At 34.4% G+C, this 21,807-nt stretch overlaps 4 protein-coding genes across 4 annotated transcripts; 1 reads left to right on the plus strand and 3 right to left on the minus strand.

Moving 5' to 3' along the window:
* Positions 1–973: 973 nt before the first annotated feature.
* LOC133860593 (uncharacterized) lies at positions 974–1,372 on the minus strand. Its single transcript, XM_062296171.1, has one exon. It carries the CDS (start codon positions 1,370–1,372, stop codon positions 974–976), a length of 399 nt encoding a protein of 132 aa, XP_062152155.1.
* Positions 1,373–2,001: 629 nt separating this feature from the next.
* On the plus strand, positions 2,002–5,968 carry LOC133860594 (uncharacterized). Its single transcript, XM_062296172.1, has 2 exons — positions 2,002–3,202; positions 5,766–5,968. Exons 1-2 carry the CDS (start codon positions 2,002–2,004, stop codon positions 5,966–5,968), a joined length of 1,404 nt encoding a protein of 467 aa, XP_062152156.1.
* Positions 5,969–9,310: 3,342 nt separating this feature from the next.
* On the minus strand, positions 9,311–10,180 carry LOC133860595 (glutathione S-transferase T3-like). The gene is made up of 3 exons (XM_062296173.1): positions 9,749–10,180; positions 9,594–9,657; positions 9,311–9,486 (listed from the first exon to the last, which is right to left on the minus strand). The coding sequence occupies exons 1-3, from the start codon at positions 10,178–10,180 to the stop codon at positions 9,311–9,313; spliced, it is 672 nt and encodes a 223-aa protein (XP_062152157.1).
* A 9,747-nt stretch (positions 10,181–19,927) lies between these two features.
* On the minus strand, positions 19,928–20,482 carry LOC133860596 (uncharacterized). Its single transcript, XM_062296174.1, has one exon. The coding sequence runs from the start codon at positions 20,480–20,482 to the stop codon at positions 19,928–19,930; it is 555 nt and encodes a 184-aa protein (XP_062152158.1).
* Between the last annotated feature and the right edge of the window lie 1,325 nt (positions 20,483–21,807).

Below are 21,807 nucleotides of genomic sequence, written 5' to 3' on the forward strand. Positions count from 1 at the left end.
CTTTGCTTAAAGAGAGGTTGGCCCCAGGAATAAAGCAGAAGGCAACGGCAGTAGTGGGTTAAATTTAAATAATTGCGACCACTTTTGATTCGTGCTTCCTGCAGAGTCTTTATTCTTGAAGGATAATGTAAAATAAATAAGAGAAAAGAAAACAAATGCAACAAGGACTCATGCTTTAATTAGAGAAATGATTCCTTTCATTATGGTCTTTTCCTTCTTTTTTCTTTTTTTTTTTCAAAATTACTATTAGATCGACCTGTGAAATCTACGTGAATTTATGCTTAGCAAAACTGGTTGGTGTATCGGATTCGAGTTGACCCATCAACCCGTTAGGATTAATCCGCTGGCACCCTAAACCTGAACACGACATGTTAATTTGTTGGATAACGTATCCGATACGACACGACAGATCCGTTTAACTAACAGGTCATGCCAGTTTGACACAACCCAATCCATTTTTTATAATTTTTTTTTTTTTTTGTAATAACAAAATAGAATCCAAACAAGAGGATCCGGTTATAGAAGTGAAAATAATAATCTAGCTAGAGGCCACTGTCAAGACGAAGAACTATAAATTGAACACATACGGGTTGTGCAACAAATCTGGTCTCTAATATTGAAGTGCTCTCTCTCTGTAAGGCCGTTCGTGACTCTCTGAAGCTTCAAATATATATGATCAAGAAGCACCACAACCAAACATATTATCAGCTTCTTAATTAGTACTAAAAATTAGCAAGATCGAGCCGAGGGAATTTCCTCAACTATAGTATCGGATTAATTCTTTCACAATCATGACAGTTACGTACGTTAATTGCATGGACGTCCATACTAGCATGCCAAATTTGATCCCTGCTTAGAATACTTGTACCCCAATCACTGAACGCAGCAATGGTACATTTACCAGAAGTCTTCTCCCATTTTGGAAACTTGAAAACATACTTGAACAAATCCGGCAAAACTATAAACTCAAAGCCTATATAGGCTTGTTTTGAACAGCAGCAGCAAGAGCTCCCAGCTCCACTGCATTCCTGCATTGAACTCCATAATCCCTTCGAAGATCACCCACATTCTGTTTGATGCTTATACCAACAAATGTTATGCCTGAAAGATCAAGAAACTTGGCAAGGGAAGTGGGTATTTTCTCCAAGTGTGTAAGGTTCACAATAAGGCAATCATTTTCTGCGCATAGTTTCAACACTGCAACTTTCTCACTGACAACTCCATTACTAGTTGATGAACTGAATGATTTCTCTATATCTAAACCAACAACTCTCTCATAGCTACTATTACCAGCATAATTGTTCTTCAACAACTCTGCCTCAATAACAGATGGCAGCAATTTAATTAAGGCCCCCTTCCAGTGCTGACTCATTGGTTATGACAGTTGTTTTGATCTCTTCCTCCCCTATGTTTAAAGTCAAAAACCTAGCCATCTTTGAAAATGAAGAAGAAAATGAGAAACTGGGCTGTACATATTGGAATGATCACAAGATATGAGAGCATTCCTAATAGCCTCATCAAATTTTACTCACCAAAATAGTTAAAAATCATTTTTTTCTATTCTGGTGAGCCACTTTTTTAAAGTTCCCCCAGCAGCCTCACCATTTTAACTAGTCAATATTCACTATTCCATTTAATTAATAATTTTTCAATTTTTTTTTTATTATTTCTCTATTTAATATTTTTTGAATGTTTGTCTTTTCCTAACGGTTATATTTTTGAATACTTGTCTTATTCTAATGGTCATATTTTTAAAAAGTTGTCTTTTGCTAACGATCATATTTGTGAATATTTGTTTTATCCTAACAGTCGTATTTTTGATATTTCTTTTTTCTTTTTCTTTTTTTGGTTTTTTGTTTTTTGTTTTTTTTTTGTTTTTCTAACGGCCATATTTTTCAAAAAAAACTCTATTGTATGCTTTACATAAATAAGACCATTTCCTCCACAATTATCATTCACCCCAACTAATACTTATTTCCATTCAATCTCTATTTTTACTCTATGGCTCATTTTTTCTTTAAGAGTCGCTCTTTTCTTCTCAAAATCCTTCATGATGACTCTGATGATGATTTAGAGATAATTACGAGGGCGTTGGAAGAAGAAGGATCAACATCACATCGTGGTAGTACCCAACATCGTAGGCACATCGTGCGTAATCGGTTGCAAGGCCACGAAAGGCTTGTGCTCGATTATTTTGCAGAGTCACCAATATACCTTCCTAGACTATTTCGAAGGAGGTTCCATATGAGGCGTCCTCTTTTTCTTCGTATTGTATCCGAGGTTGAAGATTACGAGCCATACTTCGTCCAAGAAAGAAATGCAGCTGGAATACTTGGTTTTTCTTCCCTTCAAAAGATTATTGCCGCACTCAGGATGCTAGCATATGGAGTAACTGGTGATTATGTGGATGAATATCTAAGGCTTTCTGAAAGCAAAACAATGGATAGTCTAAAACTGTTTGCGCAAGCAATGGTTTCTCTTTACTCCGATGTGTACTTGAGGTCACCAACAAATCATGATATTGCGAGATTGCTAGCGAAGGGCCAAAGTCGTGGTTTTCCTAGGATGTTGGGGAGCATCGACTACATGCACTGGAAATGGAAAAATTCCCCCACATCATGGAGAGGTATGTATTCTGGCCATAAACATGAAGCAACTATTATCTTGGAAGTAGTTTCTTCATATGATCTTTGGATATGGCATGCATTTTTTGGGTTACCTGGGTCTAACAATGACATCAACGTGTTGGATAAATCTTTTATATTTACTAAGCTTGCTCAAGGGCGTGGTCCTCGAGTCAATTACTCTATTAATGGTCATGACTACACAATGAGATATTACCTTGGCGATGGTATATACCCGCGATGGTCAACATTTGTAAAAACAATCTTAGCCCCACTAAGAGCCAAGAAGAAACATTTTGCTGCAGCACAAGAGTCTGCAAGAAAGGACGTAGAGCGTGCATTTGGAGTGTTGCAAGCACAATTTACAATTGTGCGTCAGCCTGCACGATGTTTCAAAATACTTGAGCTCAAACAAATTATGAAAGCATGCATAATTCTCCATAACATGATTCTTGAAGATGAACGAGATGAACAAGACACTTTGGACTTCGATTATGAACAACTCAATGCAAATCCTCCTGAACCACTGTCACACAATGAAACAGATATGCTTTCGAAGTTTATTTGTATTCGTCAACGTATTAGAGACCGAGGAAATCATTGTCAACTCCAATCGGACCTCGTTGAGCACTTATGGCAACTACATGGCCAATCGTAGGAGCTTCAAATGAATGGTTAATTTAATATGTATTATTTAAATTAAGTTAGTCTTTATTTATAATTTATTAAGTTAGTACTGATAAGTCTTGAATTATTCGATTCAAGACCCATTAATTTGCATTTGTTAGACCTAGTTCTTGTTGTATATATAACGTGTTGTTGTAGTTTTTGTGTTTTGTCTTATTTTCAGGTCTTAGTGAAAATCTAGTTCAAAACATTTGAATTAGACCTGAAAATACATCAATGACATTTTGGTCATTTCTAGAGTTCGAGGCTGATCCTGAGAAGATGAAAAATCGGTCAAGGCATTTTGATCGATCGATTATTTGTACAACCAATAATTCGATCGATCGACTTTCAGTCGACTCAACTTCGATCGATCAAGATGCGATCAATCAATTTTCAGAGCAAAACATTTTCGATCGATCGACATATTTTCGATCGATCAACTTCGCATCTTCCAGAAGGTCAAAATATTTCCAAATCTTTGTGTGATCCAAATCAAAAGTTGAGTTTAATGGACAGAAATGGACGGCGACCAGCTCTGTTTGTGGGGCTAGAATTGATCCTTGATGAGTTCCTTGTAAATTAAATCTCTATATATATGAGATTAGGGTTTTAGGTTAAAGTATGCATCTTTTGGGGATTTGGATTTGCTCAGGTGTATCACTTCATTTCTTGTTTTTCTAGCTTTCTTTGATGCACGTTTTCTGGGCTTAGTTCCAGAGAACAACTTCCTTTGTTAAATTTCAAGTTCTTAGTTTAGTTTGTTTTTCTTTTTCTTCCTTTTCTTGTAATCCAAATTTTAGAAGTTAAATATAGTTGTTGTTCTTCATTTCTTTCTTGTTTCTTTACTGTTTTTGATTAATTTGCATGCTTAGATTAGCTTAATTCATGTCTAGCTTAATTCTATCTTAGGGTTTGATCAAAATTCTCTCCAAAAACCATGAAGTGTTCTTGATGTTCTTGAGTTTTTCTTGATATGTTTGATGATTGTGTAAGGCTAGAAGATTTCAAAACTCATGCTAAAAGGTTTTGTTTTCAAGATTCCAATCTAATTATTCATGAAAAAGAGTTAGGCTTGTCTATGAGTTTTCTTAGATTCATGAATAAAATCAACATTTTTGAAAGAAAATGGTGTCTTGTGCAATGATGCTATTTGACATGATGTGTGATTTCTCATTAGAGTCACTTTATAGGGTATGCTAGGGAACACCAATCATTTCACACATTTGGTAGTCTAAAATGTTTTTCAATTGTAATTTAAACTTTATGTGAAATGATTTGGTGTAAAACTAGATATTTTATCACTGTGGCCTAATTAGGGTTTTCATGTATTGTGTATACTTATTAAAATGTGTTGTAGAGTAGTAAGTTAGGGAGCATTAATCACTCCACACCTTTCGTAGTGTAAATGTTTTTCAATTATAGACTAATCTTTACGTTGAGTAGATTAATGTAAAACTAGGTACTTTATGATTAGGTCTTAACAAAAGTGTTTTCACGTCGAGGTCGTCGTAATGGTTGATGCCCATTACGCGCTCATATCATGCATGTTAGGAAGAACCATATAGACTTTAAGCATTTCATTGGTTGAGGATTAGATAAGATCAATACCCTAAGTTTCTTTTAAGTTTGTTTCATTTTCCGTCTTTATCACTTTACTTGTTGTAACTTCAATTCTACAACCTTTACTTTGTTTTTATTTTTAAGTTAAGTAAAATACGCTCTTTAATATTCCGTTACGCAAAACAACCAATAATCTTTGTGGTTCGATTACCCTTGCTAAAGTACAATCGATACGTACTATTGCGAATGGTAAACTTATAAATTTAAAATCCACGTAGCCGGTTAAGTACGCTACAAAGTACTTATTTATAGTTGGAAATAAAAGCTACTTTTGTAAAAACCAAAATTTGGGTTTACTTCTAGCAACTTTTGTAAAAACCAAAATTTGGGTTTACTTCTAGCTAACAAAAGTGTAGTACTAGTTTATTTTTTATTAGGGATAACTTCACAAAAGGGTATCGAACTATACCGCGTTTTGACAGAAGGGTATTGAATTATCATTCCTCTCAAACCCGGGGTTTTAACTATCAAAATGAGTCCCAAAAGGGCATTCCGTTTGGTTTTGGCGTTAAAACGTGACAGAAGTCGAGTCACGTGACTTACATGTGACTTTTTTAATGCGTTCTACTCATTTTGCCCCTACCTAAACAAATAAATTACATCTCTTCCCACCTTCCCCGTTTACTCTCTCTCTCTCTCTCTCTCTCTCTCTCTCTCTCTCTCTCTGTTAAACGCACTTAAAAAGTTTCCCTATCTTTTTACTTGCCAAATTCAGTGGGTGTTCTGTCCATGCTCAACACCTCACTACTACTGATAACTATCTATAGCTCGATATACATAAGTACATGTGTGTCTCTTAATATTTTTAATGTTTATGCTTTGTCTAAATCTTTCATCTTTGGACATATCCAGAGTTTGTACTGGATTTGCATGCTTATCCTTTTCCATACATTGTGTTTGTTTTTATGCGTGAAAAGGCTAGGAAGTATGCAATAGTTAAAGAGCTTGATGAGCATGTGAGTCTAAAGGATGGAACTGTTGTCCTCCAATTTGAGACCCAGCTCCAGGAAGGGCTTGAATGTGGTGGTGCATATCTCAAATATCTTCGACCATAGGAGGCTGGATGGAAACCAAAGGAATTTGACAATGAGTCACCTTATACCATAATGTTTGGACCTGACAAATGTGGGGCCACAAACAAGGTTTACTTCATTTCATATCTCTGTACGCATGTATATTCTGGGAACTCTGAATTGCATCTACTCAAGATTAAGAGTATCATTTTGCTCTGTTTTAATTATGGGACAAGATTGTAGATTTTTTGGGGAGTCCTGCTTGTTTGATACGTACTCGCTTAGGCGCTTAAACGCCATGGATGGTAAATTTGAAGCTCGGCTCAGTGATGACTCAACTCATGATGCTAAAGACAAAGTACTGATCCCAAATTGTTTCACCTCATGGGAATAGGTTCCATCCTGGTGTAGAGGCCTTGTCGAGCATAGAAGATAGAGACCCATCAGGCAATGCTTCAGAGTCTGGAAGTTGTAATGCTCCATTAGAGAAAAATGATGCTATGAAAGTGTGGCAATAAATGAAACAAAATGGTTTCCTCTCGCTACCTGCATGCAAACCAGCTCCAAGAAAGGATGTCACGAAGCGCAAACATGACATGGCTAATAGAAAAAAGAAGGTTGCAAAGATAGAACAGGTTAACAAGTTCACTAAGCTTGCTGCTACACCAAGTGGGTTGCTGGGAGAACTGAACCCTGGGATCATAAACCGCTTAAGAAACAGTAATCAGGTCTATTCAATAATTGAGGCCTTGGTTAGAGGTGAAAAGTTAGAAATACTCAAAGCATGCAGAAAAGCCGGTTTAAAAAGGAAATTAGGGATAATGATGCGAATGAACGTTTCAATACTCTATCAAGGGGCAGTCAGGTCAATGCACACCTTATGTACCCCTGTAGGCCTGTGCATATCAATTCAGAACGCAAAGGAGTGGTGGTTTGTGATTTGAGTGTAGCGGTGAAAAAGGGTGAATATCATGGGGATGACAAACATGAAGTAAGGAAGCTAAAACAGAGGAAATCCCACATGGCTCTGTTACACTCTGTTTTAGGAAGCTAAAACAGAGGAAATTCTTCTGCTTTGACGTAAGCCTAGATTCCTGCATAAGATTCTTCTACTTTGACGTTGAGATAGTCCGCAACCCTTAGCATGCATGCAGCACAAGAAATCGTATCCTCTGATCAAGAACACTAATAACGGCTTCGACGAGTTCATTGAGCCTTTTTATCCCATGGCCACGCTCGTCTACTTCCACGTTCATTGAGCCTTTTTATCTCAAATTCGTGATGATAACCTCGCCGCAGAAATAATTAAAGATATGAGCAATAGCTATCCAGAGGTATCAAATTTGTCGGTCTGTTATTACTTCTTGGAATAGTATCGAATGTCAAAAACCTAGTAGTGATAACATATCAGATGCAGGGATCCAGAAATGTCATGCTCTTTTGATTCAGGAACTTTGTTAGTTGTGACTCGTGAATATTTGCTGTAATCACGGTATTTTTTAATGATTTCAGTTATTGTTGTATGTAAGTTAAAATGGTCTATGTAAGCTCAAGTCTTGCTTACCAAAGCTTCTCTCCGGCCGGGTTGACGACGACGACTACAATCTTCATGTGTGAGTGGAGAGTGGGTCCAGCTTGAGGAGTTGTGTTTACATGCATGAAAGCGAGGGGCAAAACGAACAAATGGCATTAAAAAAGTCACGTGGAAGTCACGTGAATCGACTTCCGTCACATTTTTAACGCCAAAACCAAACGGAATGCCCTTCTGTGACTCATTTTGATAGTTAAAACCCCGGGTTCGAGAGGAATGATAATTCAGTACCCTTCTGTCAAAAAGCGGTATAATTCGATACCCTTTTGTGAAGTTATCCCTTTTTATTATTATTATTATTATTATTATTATTTATGAAAATGGAAACTTTCATTCAACAACTGTGACTAATACAAGCAATCAGCCAATCCCAAAGTTGTGGGGAACACAACAAAGCTTTTGACTTGTTGAACGTTAGTGGAGAGGAGATTTTGACATAAATATATAAGCATAAATTTGTAAAATACTGAGCAATAAATATTTTTGTTTCCATATCCCTCTAAAATCATAACAAAGTCTCATCAAAAGCTGCTCCTGGCTCCTGGTCTAAAGGCCAAAATACATGAAAAGCATAAATTTATTTGAAAATCCTGAATTGTGCTCTCCCAAGGCCACATGAAAAGGTTCAATTCAATTTTCTTAAAAAAAAAATAAAAAAATAGAGAGTAGTACCTCACAGTGACAGCCATAATAGAATCTCCAAGCGCTATAAAATTATAAACATATCATAGATGATCATCCGAATCCACCAGTACCATTTGAATTCGAAATTTCCCAAAATTTGATTCAAACTTGAAATTAGTTGTAGAAATATCTGGAACGGAAACAAAGACGTACCTTAACGCTAGTAGGGCTGTTAGGAACTTTATTAAATTATGTCTTAAAACCTATGTCTTAAAAACTATATAGGAATGGCACCTGCTGAGCCTGGTACATCAAAGTTCTTCAATAACAAGCTTTTATAGATCATGTTGTCAATATAAATGATTGCTTTTCCTTACAAAATCTAACAAGTGTTTGAAGAAATGTTAAAGTGAAGAACAAAGAAGTGGAACTACAGAGTGTTAAGACAGAAGAAGATATGGTTTTACAGGCAGCTTCAAATGAGGATCCAATTGGTAAAACTGTCATAAAGGAGAAAGAAAGTAGTTCTTTTGAGCATGGAGAGAGTTCCTCGACTAATAAGTCAACAACTAAATATATTCAAAACCTTTAAGAAACTTCACAACTAAAACAAAACCAACTAAAACAACTAAAAAGTATAAACACAGAACCAAACAGCAAAAATTACGCACCAAACAGAGTGTTAAAACCAGCAACTACACGGCCAGAAGTGTGCATACAGGGACTGAACATTAAAGCACAATAAGAGAATTACAACACAACAAAGAGAGTACAAGAGCAAATCATGTCAACTTTCTTGATTCTAGACACTCAATAATTTCATTTTGGCATGCCTTTCAATATTGTTGTTGTAGTTCGGTCATCTTACTTGTATCAAGAATCATTGTTCTCTCTTCGCGATCCAATTGTTCCAATTGAAGCTTTTTCCTTTCAATATCCATCTTCTCTTCCCGCTCCAACCCTTGCAAATGAAGCCTATTCCTTTCAAAATCCATTATCTTTTCGCGATCTATTTGTTCTGCTTGAAGCTTTCGCCTTTCCATATCCATTTTCTCTTGCAACTCCAACTCTTGCAAATGAAGCTTTTTCAATTCAATATCCATTATCTTTTCACAATCCAATTGTTCCAATTGAAGTTTTTCTTTTTCCAAGCGAATTATCTCTTCTCCTTAAACACGCGCTTCCTCAATACATTCTGTTTTTCTCTTCATGAATTCCACAACATCTTCGGAGGGACCCTCTTTCCTCTTTCTTTTTGCCTTTTCGGCTTTTCTGCCTATTGGTCTCTCAAAGTCTACATTGTTACCATGCGACACATTATCCCCCTCATCTTCATTTATCGAATCTGGAGTATGAGTGACATTAACAGATGTTTCCATAGATGATCTTCTTCTTCGTTTCTCTTTGTTGCCATGGTGCAACCACTTCTGTTCCCCTTTAATAAATTCCAACAATGTTCATATGGAAAAGCTACATTGTTATTCTCTGAGCGATACACACACTTTGCCTTTTGAATCTAAAAATTAAAGTAAATAGAAAAATAATTAGTATCTTGTAACTGTTGGTAATTTAATGTATTGAATACATGCTTTTAATATAAGCTATACCCTGTCATGCTCAGTAGTACCACTTTGGTTGAGATGTTCAATCTGAGATAGGCACGCAGTAAACTTAATAACTAATTTTTGAATGGTTGACCACCTATTCATTAGGGAGGAATAAATTCGGTCAAAAGGGAACTCCTTATGTTCATTGAAATATTTGTGAACTCTTTCCCAAAATTGGCGATATTTTTGGTTAGCCCCTTGCACTGCATCCATGCCAACATTTAGCCACGATGATACCAATAGCTTGTCTTCCTCCATAGAGAAGTTGGTACCCCGTTGTGGTTTCTTAGTGCGAGCCATAACAACTTGGGGTTGAGAGTGATCAATGGACATTGAAGCTTGTTGAGATTTATCCAAAAATGAGTTGTCCATGTCAGCATTTCCTTGTAAAAGATCTATGAATGACACATCTCCTTGAACTCGGGAATCCATCCTAAAATCACATATCAAGTATATCATGCCTAATTACACATCGAGTATGCAAAATAATGATTTCATGTAATAATCTCATCCCCCTTTTTCCTACAATACGTGGAACCATGAAATTCAAGCCAATCAGTACTTATACAAAAGTAGCAAAACATATTACTTTTGTAAGAGAATGTCAAGGGTAATCTTTTGTTCCTAATAAGTGAGAGTACATCTCAAGATCAAGCCAACCATAATGGGAAGGTAAAAATTAAACCAAACGAGGTTGAATGGGAACATAATTTATAAAAACAAATTAAACAAAAGAGTTCTGCAGCAAGTCTTTAATTATAATCAAGCCAAATAGTTATACGCGTATCTCTTTATTTTCTTATCTACAAGCTGACAAAGTGGCTAGTGATGCAACTCTAAACAGGATCTGCTAGTGATGCAATTCTAAGATAATAAGCAAGCCAAAGAGTTCAATGAAGATGTAATATTAAGGTTGGAGAAACAGAGGAGACCAAGAGATCACATTCAGGCCTTTCATCAAACATTTTCTGCATGTACATTCGTTTACGTTGTCATCTCCTTGGACCATTGTAACGCCCCAAATTTGAGCCAGCAAATTCGTAAGCAGAAACCTCCGGTTCCCACGTGACGTTACTACATCAGAGATAACTCTCGCAGTGGAATATATTTTTTCCTTCTCTAAAATCTTAGGAATTGATAGCATAACACGTTAGAGCTAACTGAAATACCTCGATACATCGTCATAATTATTACAAGCCTTGAAATAAAACACACAAAAATATGTCTAACAATTTCTAAGCTAGCACATATTACTTCGGTAATAGTTTCAAAAACCATTAAAATTGGCATATGGGTCCGTGCCTTCCTCTTCTAGATCTGCATCAGTAACTATGCAAATATGACGTCATCATATTTACATAAACAAACAAGTAAGTCATCCATTTTCATACCTTAAGTTACCATCAAACTAATAACAGTTCATAAAGAATGCAAATGCGAGGGTTGTATGAGTATGCATCGTAGTAACCATTTAGTTTGATATTTTATGATCATCTTTCTTCAGACCTCTCATTCTAGGTTATCTGAACCCGTTCACGTCCTTTGCCTCCCACTTAAAGTCTTACCTATTTGCACTGGAATCCTACCGTTCCCAGCATTAGTTATATATTAGGACTTCGGACACCCCTGGGTCACTCTGAACCCCCTGCGTCCACTGATTAGCCTTCCTTCCACTTGCTACTACATCAGCTCATTGATGGCTATCTCCTCAGCCATTTTATTAATTGGACATGGCATGCAATGCATGAACAAACACCCACGCAATGAACACACACCACACAATCCTAATGAAACATAGAATCATTACTCAGTAAGTATATTCATACTTACTCTCTCCTTGGTGTAGTTCCTTAGCTCCTTTTTCTGCATATAAATCAATCCACACAATAATATGTATATCAATTACCTATCAGACAAATCATTGTTTATAGACCATCATCTTTTTATATTTATTATCCATCACTTCATTATGTTTTAGACGATCACTTATAACAATCTTAAAACCTTAGTTCATAATTTGATGAAGAGGCTATATGACCAATACCACCAAATATGAACTTGAAGGATTAAAATATATCATAAGGACAATAAGAGTAAAATAGATCAACTCATAAAAGTCATGAGGACAATGAAATATAAAAAGAAAATATAAATACGATCAACTCATGAAGTCATGAGGACAATGAAATATAAAAAGGAAATATAAATACGATCAACTCATGAAATATAAAAAGGAAATATAAATACGATCAACTCATGAAGTCATGAGGACAATGAAATGTAAAAAGGAAATATAAATACGATTAACTCATGAAGTCATGAGGACAATGAAATATAAATACGATCAACTCATGAAATCATGATGACAATGAAATATAAAAGGAAATATAAATACGATCAACTCATTAAGTCATGAGAACAATAAAATGTAAAAAGGAAATATAAATACGATCAACTCATGAAGTCATGAGGACAATGAAATATAAAAGGAAATATATATACGATCAACTCATGAAAGTCATGAGGACATTGAAATATAAAAGTAGTTTATATTACTTTTTATTTTAATTTTTTTTATCTCATAAGCTTATTGGGTCTTTAAACAACTCATAAAACAAGTAATGAAATCAAAACGTATATCATCAAATTAATGAAACTAATGATTGGAAGCTTACCAAAATACTTCCTAGCACACACTTCAAGCCTTGAACCACACAAAACTACACAAATCCTACAATTTTCTCTCTTGGCCTTAGGTGTGTGTATGAGTGAAGCTTAATGGGTATTGCATTTTCCACCTTGGTTCTATTTATAACAGAATGAATGGTTATGGTCAAGTAGACACATTTTGATCCAATTGATGGGAATTTGTGCATCTTAGTCTTATCTCCAAGGCACATGGGTTTCATCATTACTAAGGTGGTGCATTCTAAATGTGGGATGTGGGCAACACTTATGGTGATGAGTGCACAAATTAGAGGAAGTGAGTGATGAGTTGTCCAATCAAAGGAAGTATTAAGTAATGCTATATAAGAATCTTCGTCCAAATAGAGGTCAGCTTACTCCGAGCAACTATTTGATGGTCAAACCTACTCCGATTGACGTGAAATTTTGAGGGTAGATAGACAACTTCAATACAAAAACTTTCTCTTTTTCGTTCAACTCAATCCGAGTTCGTTATGACTCAAGTCCAGGCTAGTCAAAGTTTCAGACTACTTTGACAAGTTAAACCAAAATATTGTTTAGACTACTTTCATTTTATGATTACTCTAGGTTTTATTCTAGACATCTTTTATTATTTCATCATAAGGGGAGGAGAGAATCAATGTAATGGGGGTTGTACTAGGTGTTGAATCATCATATCTTCCACTATCCTATTTAATCAAATCTAAGTAGGATGATTTATTTAATGGCATTCTTAAAGCATAAAATATAGGTCTTCCACATGTTGAGTTGGGTGATAACACATGTAATAATCATGACTATAGGCAGATGACATGTGATAAGTGGGTTGGGTTTGTGGATAGCAATTGGAATGGGTTGGGTTAAGTTCAAAGATGGCCCATTAATGAATAATGTGAATTTCCGTTTAGAACAGGGGTGGTATTTTCACGGGTGTTTTCATGCCCTAAACGGAGTTCAAAAATTATAAAATTTGGAGGGTAGCTAGAGGACTTCAAAACGAGCGTCTCAGTTTTTGATACGACCAAAATGGAGTTTGTTTGACCCTGTTTCCGTTATTCCAAAGTTTAAAGTCTGTTTTGAGTTTTTATCATATTGCAACTATAAACGTTTCTAAAAACAAAATTACACATTTATTTTCATAAATAATCGTAGTTATTCTTTTTCGTTATTAAAAATGTTTTAAAATTAATTTAAACCATTATAATTTATATTTTAAAATCTGAGGCGCTACAACCATTCTATTCAGAAAAAATGTTTTAAAAAACCACAATGGAACATTGTAGCTCACATTCAAACAATCATTCTAAAATAACCCACAACTCAAGAATTGTTCCAAGGAGAAACGATAGTGGGTCTTCCCTGAGCTCAAAAAATTTCTTCTTTTCGAGGATCAGAAATAGAGAAAAGAAATTATATATAGTTCGTACCAGATATGGCACACGAAGGGGTTAGATCTGCGAAGAAAGTTTTAGAGTCAGCGACAACGTTTCTTTTGAAATTTCTGGATTTGTGAGCAATAAAAATAAATATAAACCTTGCCAATGAGGTCTACATCCAAAACAAAACAAATATGAACATTGATACACAGAGAGAGAGAGAGAGAGAGAGAGAGAGAGAGAGAGAGAGAGAGAGAGAGAGAGAGAGAGAGAGAGAGAGAGAGAGAGAGAGAGAGAGAGAGAGAGAGAGAGCTCACTGAGATGGGGCGGAGAGGAATCCAAATAGAGGAAAGAGGCTTGATGGAGAGATGGTGTGGGACTTTACGGACGGGAAGGTGACGACGTGGGCTCGTTGGACGGTGACGTTGGGGTCGACAACCTTGTGGTGATGAGCTCAGGTATGCTGTGCGTGAGAGATGGGAGAAAAAATGAGAGAAGAAAGACTAGAAAGTGTGCTTGCGATCGTGGGAGAGAGAAAATAGAATTAGAGTTGGTGAGTGAAAATGCCTCATCTAATTTGGTGAGTAATTTCAGTCATCAATTTTTTTAAGTTAAAATGGTGAGGCTGCTGGGAGTGATTTTTCACTGTTTTCATCAAATTGGCTTACCAAAATAGCTGAAAAACTATTTTGGTGAGGCTACTAGGAATGCTCTGAGGTGGGGCTATTTGTATTGTATTCATGAAACTAGCCATCTTTGGAATTTAGTACTAAATGGCTCTGCCTCTTCGGTTGTAACAACCTTAGGATTCCAAGATAATTAAGTATTAAGTATCATGGGTTACATTGAATGTAAATTGGAAGCTAAACCCTCTTTGCTTGCTGCATTCACCTTTGAAGAGCAAAACACGTGTTGATCTCCCCCAACGTAGTAACTTGTAGGACCAAGTGAATTATCTTCTTCCCCTTTTATTAATTATAGAAAAAAAAAAAAAAAAAAAAAAAAAAAAAGGGGGGGGGTTTAATTAGGTTTTTGCACCATGTGGTTTAACACCTTTATTTTTTGCACCCTGCAGTGAGGAAGACGACACTGGACCCCTGTACAAAGTTAATTGAATTTTGAACAAATTATGTGGCATTGATTTAACACATAGGGCGTATTATTTTGCATCTGAGACAGGTATCGGCTTTTAAAGGGGGTTTAGTGGTATTGATATGGACTTCCGTCAATTTTTGAACGGAAGTACCATCTTCGTCTTTCGCTATAACCAAGATACCATCTGCGAAATGAAATGAACCGCAAGGAGTAAAAAATAAAGTTGTTAAATCACATATGGTCAAACCTCTATTTAACCCACCAAAACATAAAAATAATAATAATAATGATAAAAATAAATTAATTAATTAAAAAAAAAATTAAAAAAAAAAAAAAAAAAAAAAAAAAAAAAAGGAAGAAAGAAAGAAAAATTAGATAAGGGGATTGTTATGATTACAATGATTAATTCAAGTTTTCTTCCAAATAGAATCTCGAAAAATATATATATATATTCTTATTATATTAAATTGATGTTTGTCGTCCTTAAATTTTCCTGTACATTTTTATTAAAATATTAAATTTTTACATGCATTTTTTATAGGAAAAATTATATCATTGGCCCTGTAGTTAGCCTAATTAAATGACAAATCGCTTACTAAGATATCAAAATATACTCGAAGATTAGTTGAATAAATTAACTGCAAAATATCAAAGCTAATTAAAGTCTGCTATTTAATTAACAACCCAATTAGTAAATATATTCGGCTAAATCTGCCGTAATTAGTACGGATGCATGGACTTCCACACTAGCATGGAAGGACCTGGATCCTCTCCAGTTGGGTTCAACTGGCATTTAGTTATACACAAGGGTATTTTGGTAGTTTTCACATCGTGTGAAATTACTAAAATACCCTTACTTACAACCAACTGGCTCCTCTCTAGTTGAAGTACAACTGGAGAGGATTCTAATTCAGCATGGAAGATTTGCGGTTATCAGCTCATTTAACTACCACAATAGTTAAACTGAAAATACTTGTACAAACTCGGTAAATTAAGTATGTATAAGCATCCACATCAAGCTCTCCAAAATTTCTTTCAAATTTAACCTAAATAATTTACTTTTTATTTTATTTTATCTCACTTTTAAACCACTTCCTACATCAAACTCTCTAAATATTTCTCTATTTAATTAAATATTGTTTTTTATTGATTTTAAGAGCAACCATTTTAGCTATCATGAAAAGCAAAGTTTCCTACTCAAAACGACACCTGGAAGTGCATGAAACGCACATGACACTATACTCTTACGCACCGTTTTGAAAGCCCAAGTGCTTCCTAGCTGTGTCGCACGTATTCCTTCTACTCAAGCTCCTTCTGCCGTGTGGCACCACAGACCATCCACTTCTTATCTACTCGCTTCTAGACTCCTCTTCGTGTTTCTTCTATTCTCTCCTTTTCTATTTATTATTAATTTTATTTAATAAATTTTTGTATAATTATCATATAATTAAAATAACGTAACACTTAAAATTAATTCTTGTTTTTTTTCATAAGTATTGATTAAAATTTAATTTGTACAGTCACATTATTAAATTGTATAATAATTATTAAATAGCATTACTTTTTTTTATTTAATCCTTTTTCGGTCTACGCATATTTTGGATTCGAGGCCAGGTAGAACAAAAGTAAAAGATTTATCATAGTAAAAGCTTCTGTTTAATTAATGCTTTTCCTTTTACTTTTTTTAAAAAAAAAATCAAACATATGGTTTAATAACTTAATGGAAAAAGTACACATAACCCCCTCAAACTACCACCTCATTGTCAATGTCCCCCCTAAACTACCAATTGTGTCAATGTCCCCCCCTAAACTACCAAAAACTGTCAATGTCCCCCTAATGACAAAAATACCCTTCATAAAATTATTAAAATAAAATAAAACTAAAAAAATATTTTTAAAAAAATATAAAATAAAAAAAATTATACCAAAAAAAAATTAAAACTGGTTTTTCTTTTTCTATTTTTTCGTTTTTTTTTTTAAAAAAAAAAAAAAAATTGTTTTTATAAGTTTCAGTTATTTTTTTGTTTGGTTTTTTTTTTTAAAAAAATAAAATCATTCTTTTTCATTTTTTTAATTTAATAAAAAAACTGGTTTTTCCTTTTTCTTTTTCGTTTGTTTTTTTTTATAAAAAAAAAAAAAAAAAAAAAAAATTGTTTTTATATTTTTCAGTTATTTTTTCGTTTATTATTTTTTTTATATAAAAAAAAAAAAAGAAAAAAAAAAAACTTTCTTTTTCGTATTTTATTAATTTTTTTTTTAATTTTTTTTAAAAAAAAAATTAATTTTTTAGTTTTAGTTTTAGTTTTGAATTTATAAAGACATTTTTGTCTTATTCAAAAAAATTTAGGGTTATTTTTATCTTTTTGTTGGTCTTAGGGGGAATATTGACATTTTTTGGTAGTTTGAGGGGGGCAATTGACACAATTGGTAGTTTTGGGAGTACATTGACAATTGGGTGGTAGTTTGAAGGGGATATGTGTACTTTTTCCTAACTTAATATTACCTGCAAACAAATACTTTTTACGAATTTGTTTAAATATTTCTTTAAATATATTCTCAAACGGAACACTTTCTTCAATTTTGTTTTAAAACGGACTTATAAATTGCAAAATTGCACGTTCAAACATGATCTAAATATGACAGGAACAACGGATATTTGTAGCAATTGTACAGAAGGATTGGTAGCTATGATGGTCGACGCAAAGTCAAAGAGAAGCGGAATGGATGAAAAATCGATCAAGTAAAAAAAACACACACACAAAGGATTGGTGGTACTCGTATGAGTTTTTGGGAACTATAATACTATATAGAATTTCATAATAAGAAAAGAAAAAAGAATTAAAAAAATAATAATAAAATAATAATAAAATAAAAAAACATAAAAATTAAAGTGGTTCAGCCTATAACCTATACGTCTACACATTAAAGTATTTTTTACAACATCTTTCTTTGATCATTTGATTGAATACTAAACTATATATATTTATTAGAATTTTTCAAGTGATTTAATTATTTTCAAATACAAGCAAATATATACCTCAAATCAGGGAAAACCAATCCCTTAATTGAGGAAATTTTACAAATCACCACTAATCATATATATATAAGGAAATGTGACTAACATTAATTCTCTTGAAATTCTTCGGGCACACATGAATCACTATTCACTAGCCATATATGTGACATCTGGTCCATTTAATACGTTCGGCGAAAAATCCCGCAATCAGGACGGATGCACAGACTTCCATACTAGCATGCTGGCATGCATGGATTTGATCCGTCAATCAATAAACGCAACATCGTCTGATTTAACCAAACCATCGTAAATAGCATCGTCACATATATATTGTATAGTTTTGTCCCGCCACTCATTACGATACTCGAATAAATCCAGCGAAGTAAAGCAACTTAAGATAGGACGCTCTTCAACAGTAGCAGCAAAATCTGCAAGCTCAACGTACGACAACATTCCGACATTGATCCCTTGTGAGATCACGCAGGTTCTGTTTGATGCCGACACCAACAACTGTTATATCTATCTGAAACATCAAGAAACTTAGCAAGGCAAGTTGGTATTTTCTTCAAGTGCATAAGGTGGACAATAACGCAATCATCTTTTCCTGCATATATGGTTACAACATTGCAACTTTCTCACTCATAACTCCACCTATAGTTGAACTGGATGACTTTTTTATACCTAAATTAACCTACAACTCGCCGAAAGGTTTCAGAAAGTGAACTAATATCAGGATACAGCACTTTGAGAGCCCCTCCAGCTTTGACTCGTCGGTTACAATTACAACAAATGTTTTGATCAATTTCAACCCTATATAAAAATTGAAAGAGTTGAACATCTTTTTTTCAAATGAAAAAGACGAACTATATATATATATATATATATTCAGGGCAAAGAAAGAAGAAAACTAGAAACTAGATCGAATTGGAGTCACAGAGACATGAGGAGCTATTTATATGCATGCACCAATAAGCATACCCTCCGTCTAGAGGATTACTATTATTATTATTATTATTTCTAATTAAAAAAGATGGGAAGGGACAACCAGCGTAGCTACTGTCCTTGGGCATAGGACTTTCTACCCGTTGTAAAATGTTCGATTTAAGTCATAACTGCTGCCTAAAAGATGAACCCGTCACCGCAACCCCACCAATGCGCAAATTAGTAAAACCCCTTACTGAATAGTATCTGGTTCACATAACCACTACTGCAAGCGGATTAGAATACGCAACCGCTAAACAGAAGAGAAGAGAGGATCGAACCAGGTTCTGACTACGTTACCAATTGGGCTACCACCTTGGTGGTTCTAGCTCACTTGCCCACAATGCCAAAGCACCAAATATGAAATACCAACCTTTTGCATTCCCCCATAAGCCAGAATTGATTCACGATTCCTTCGGAGCCTTAAGGAGAATGTAAAACGAATGACAAAACAAAAGCAACAAAGATCCATGTATGCTTTCATTTATTCCACCGTATACCCCATAAACGCATCGGACAAGAATTCTCTTTATTTCATTGTCCAGATTTAAAGGTGGTAGATATAACGGGATGACCATCATTCCACAGCCCATTGCAGCCCCATTTCAACGTTGATTCAACGAAGGTTACTCGAGAGGTCAAGCATAGGAATAATGCTTAAAGGAAGATTTATATATGTCGTCTTTGAGTCATCTTAAAACTGAATTTAGTTATGCAGCAACCTCAGCACATGCACCATCCTAACCCCCTCCCCCCTTTTTCTTCTTCCATTGTTTTAGACTGCAGGTAGTTTAAATGCTTTATTCAATCACCATTTCAAAGATCAAGGAACCTTATAAACACACACACACACACACACACACACATATATATATACACACTTTAAGATGAAGAAAAACATGCATGTTAAATAATAACAAATTATTGAACTTGCAACAGATGGTCCAACCTGCACCCTAATTTTTTGGCAACCGTGAAGGTAACACAGACTTCCCTAGTTGCATAGACGATTTGTTCCTCACTCAGCTAACTCCTACCCCAATCACCAAAAGCAACATCTGCTGATTTTGCCAAACTCGTAGACACATTATATACACCAAAAACAAACTTGCATAAATCCAGTACAGTAAAAGAAATTGCAATAGGACTCTTTTGAGCCAAAGCAGCTAAATCTCCAAGCTCAACTACCGCATTCCTACATTGAATCCCATAATCCCTTCGGAGATCACACAGGTTCTGTTTGATGCCTACACCAACGACTGTTATATCAGAAACATCAAGAAACTTATGAAGGGAAGTTGGTATTTTCTTGAAGTGAATAAGGTGGACAATAAGGCAAAACTTTTCTACACATAGTTTCAGCACTGCAACTTTCTCAATGACAACTCCATCTATAGTTGAACTGAATGACTTCTCTATACCTAAACCCAAAAGTCTCTCGAACCATTTGTTTTGATAATGTTGTTCGTCAATGATAGAAAACAGCAATTTAAGAACACCTTCCAGCTCTGACTCATCGGTTACAACAGTTGTTTTAATCTCGCTGGACTCTATTTTTAAAGTAAAAGACTTTGACACCATTTTTTTGAAATGAAGAAGAAGAAGAGGAGGAACTATTCATATATATATATATATATATGTACAGTTCTACATTTCATGTACGTAGCCAAAATGTAGAATTTACTACTAATTAGTAGCTCTGCCTCTTCGGTTCCAGCAAAGTTAGAATTCCACGATAAGTACGTTAGATCGATGTGGATTACGTTCACAGTAAATCGGGAAGCTAAACCCTCTTACTTTGCCTGCTATATATATATATATATATATTGGGAATCTAAATCGTCTTTTGCCTACTAAATGAACATTATGAACCTATGAAGAGCAAGACACAAGAGTGGCCCCCAACGTAGAAACTGGTAGGACCAGATTAATCTTTTTTCCTTTGACACCCTCTCATCATATGTCAACAAATGTCAATAAGTTGTAAACATGTAGCATGTTGTAAAAAATTTGTAGAGAAATTGTAGATCTAACATTTTTCAACGATAAAATTAGTAATACCGTGTTGTGATAAAAAAAAAAAAAAAAAAAAATTGACCAAAAGTATTGTAAAGGGATTGTAATCCCAATGATTCAGATTATGATATGATATAGAAACCCAAGTTTGTTATTCCTACTTTTATCCTCTTTCTAGTGGTTTATTAAAATTATGTTCAGAATTGCGATTTCGTATGCAAAAAGTATGATTTTAAATCAAATTGTAAAAAATGAATAATGTGGGAATTGCATGTATAAAAAATTGCGATTTGAAAACGCAAAAAAATTGTTTTTTCAAATCGTAAAGGGTGCTTTTTGAAAATGCATAATTTTAAAGGCTAACCTGCAATTTTGTCAAACGCTTAACTGCGATTTTAAAAATTATTTTTTTAAATTGCACATTTTAATCACAAACCCAAACAGACCCTAAGCATCATTACTGTATTTAATTATTTATGTTTTGTGCTTATATCATATGCAATGTCTTTCCAATTATTTCCAAGAAAAAAATAGTTAGCAATTTAAAAACGCAATTAATGAAAAAAAAAAAATAGTTTTTAAAAATGCAAATAAGTATTTAATGAAATCGTCATTTTACTTTAAAAATAAGAGTAACGCTATACGCTCTCCCCCACCCCCCAGAGCCTATGTAAGTGTAACAACGTTGTCTCACATACCATTGGTGTATAAAAATTGGTTTTTTGGTTGAATGACCATTCCACTTAGGCCTTTTTCTTTTCTTTTTTCTTTTTCTTTTTTTTCTGTGAGGGGTGATGAATAGAATTACTTTTAAAATTGTGAATTTTTAAAAACATACTCCTTAATTACGATTTGAAAAACATAGCAATTTTTTTTTGAATGCATTCCAA

The sequence above is a fragment of the Alnus glutinosa genome, chromosome 2, assembly GCF_958979055.1.
Source record: "Alnus glutinosa chromosome 2, dhAlnGlut1.1, whole genome shotgun sequence".
NCBI lineage: Eukaryota > Viridiplantae > Streptophyta > Magnoliopsida > Fagales > Betulaceae > Alnus > Alnus glutinosa.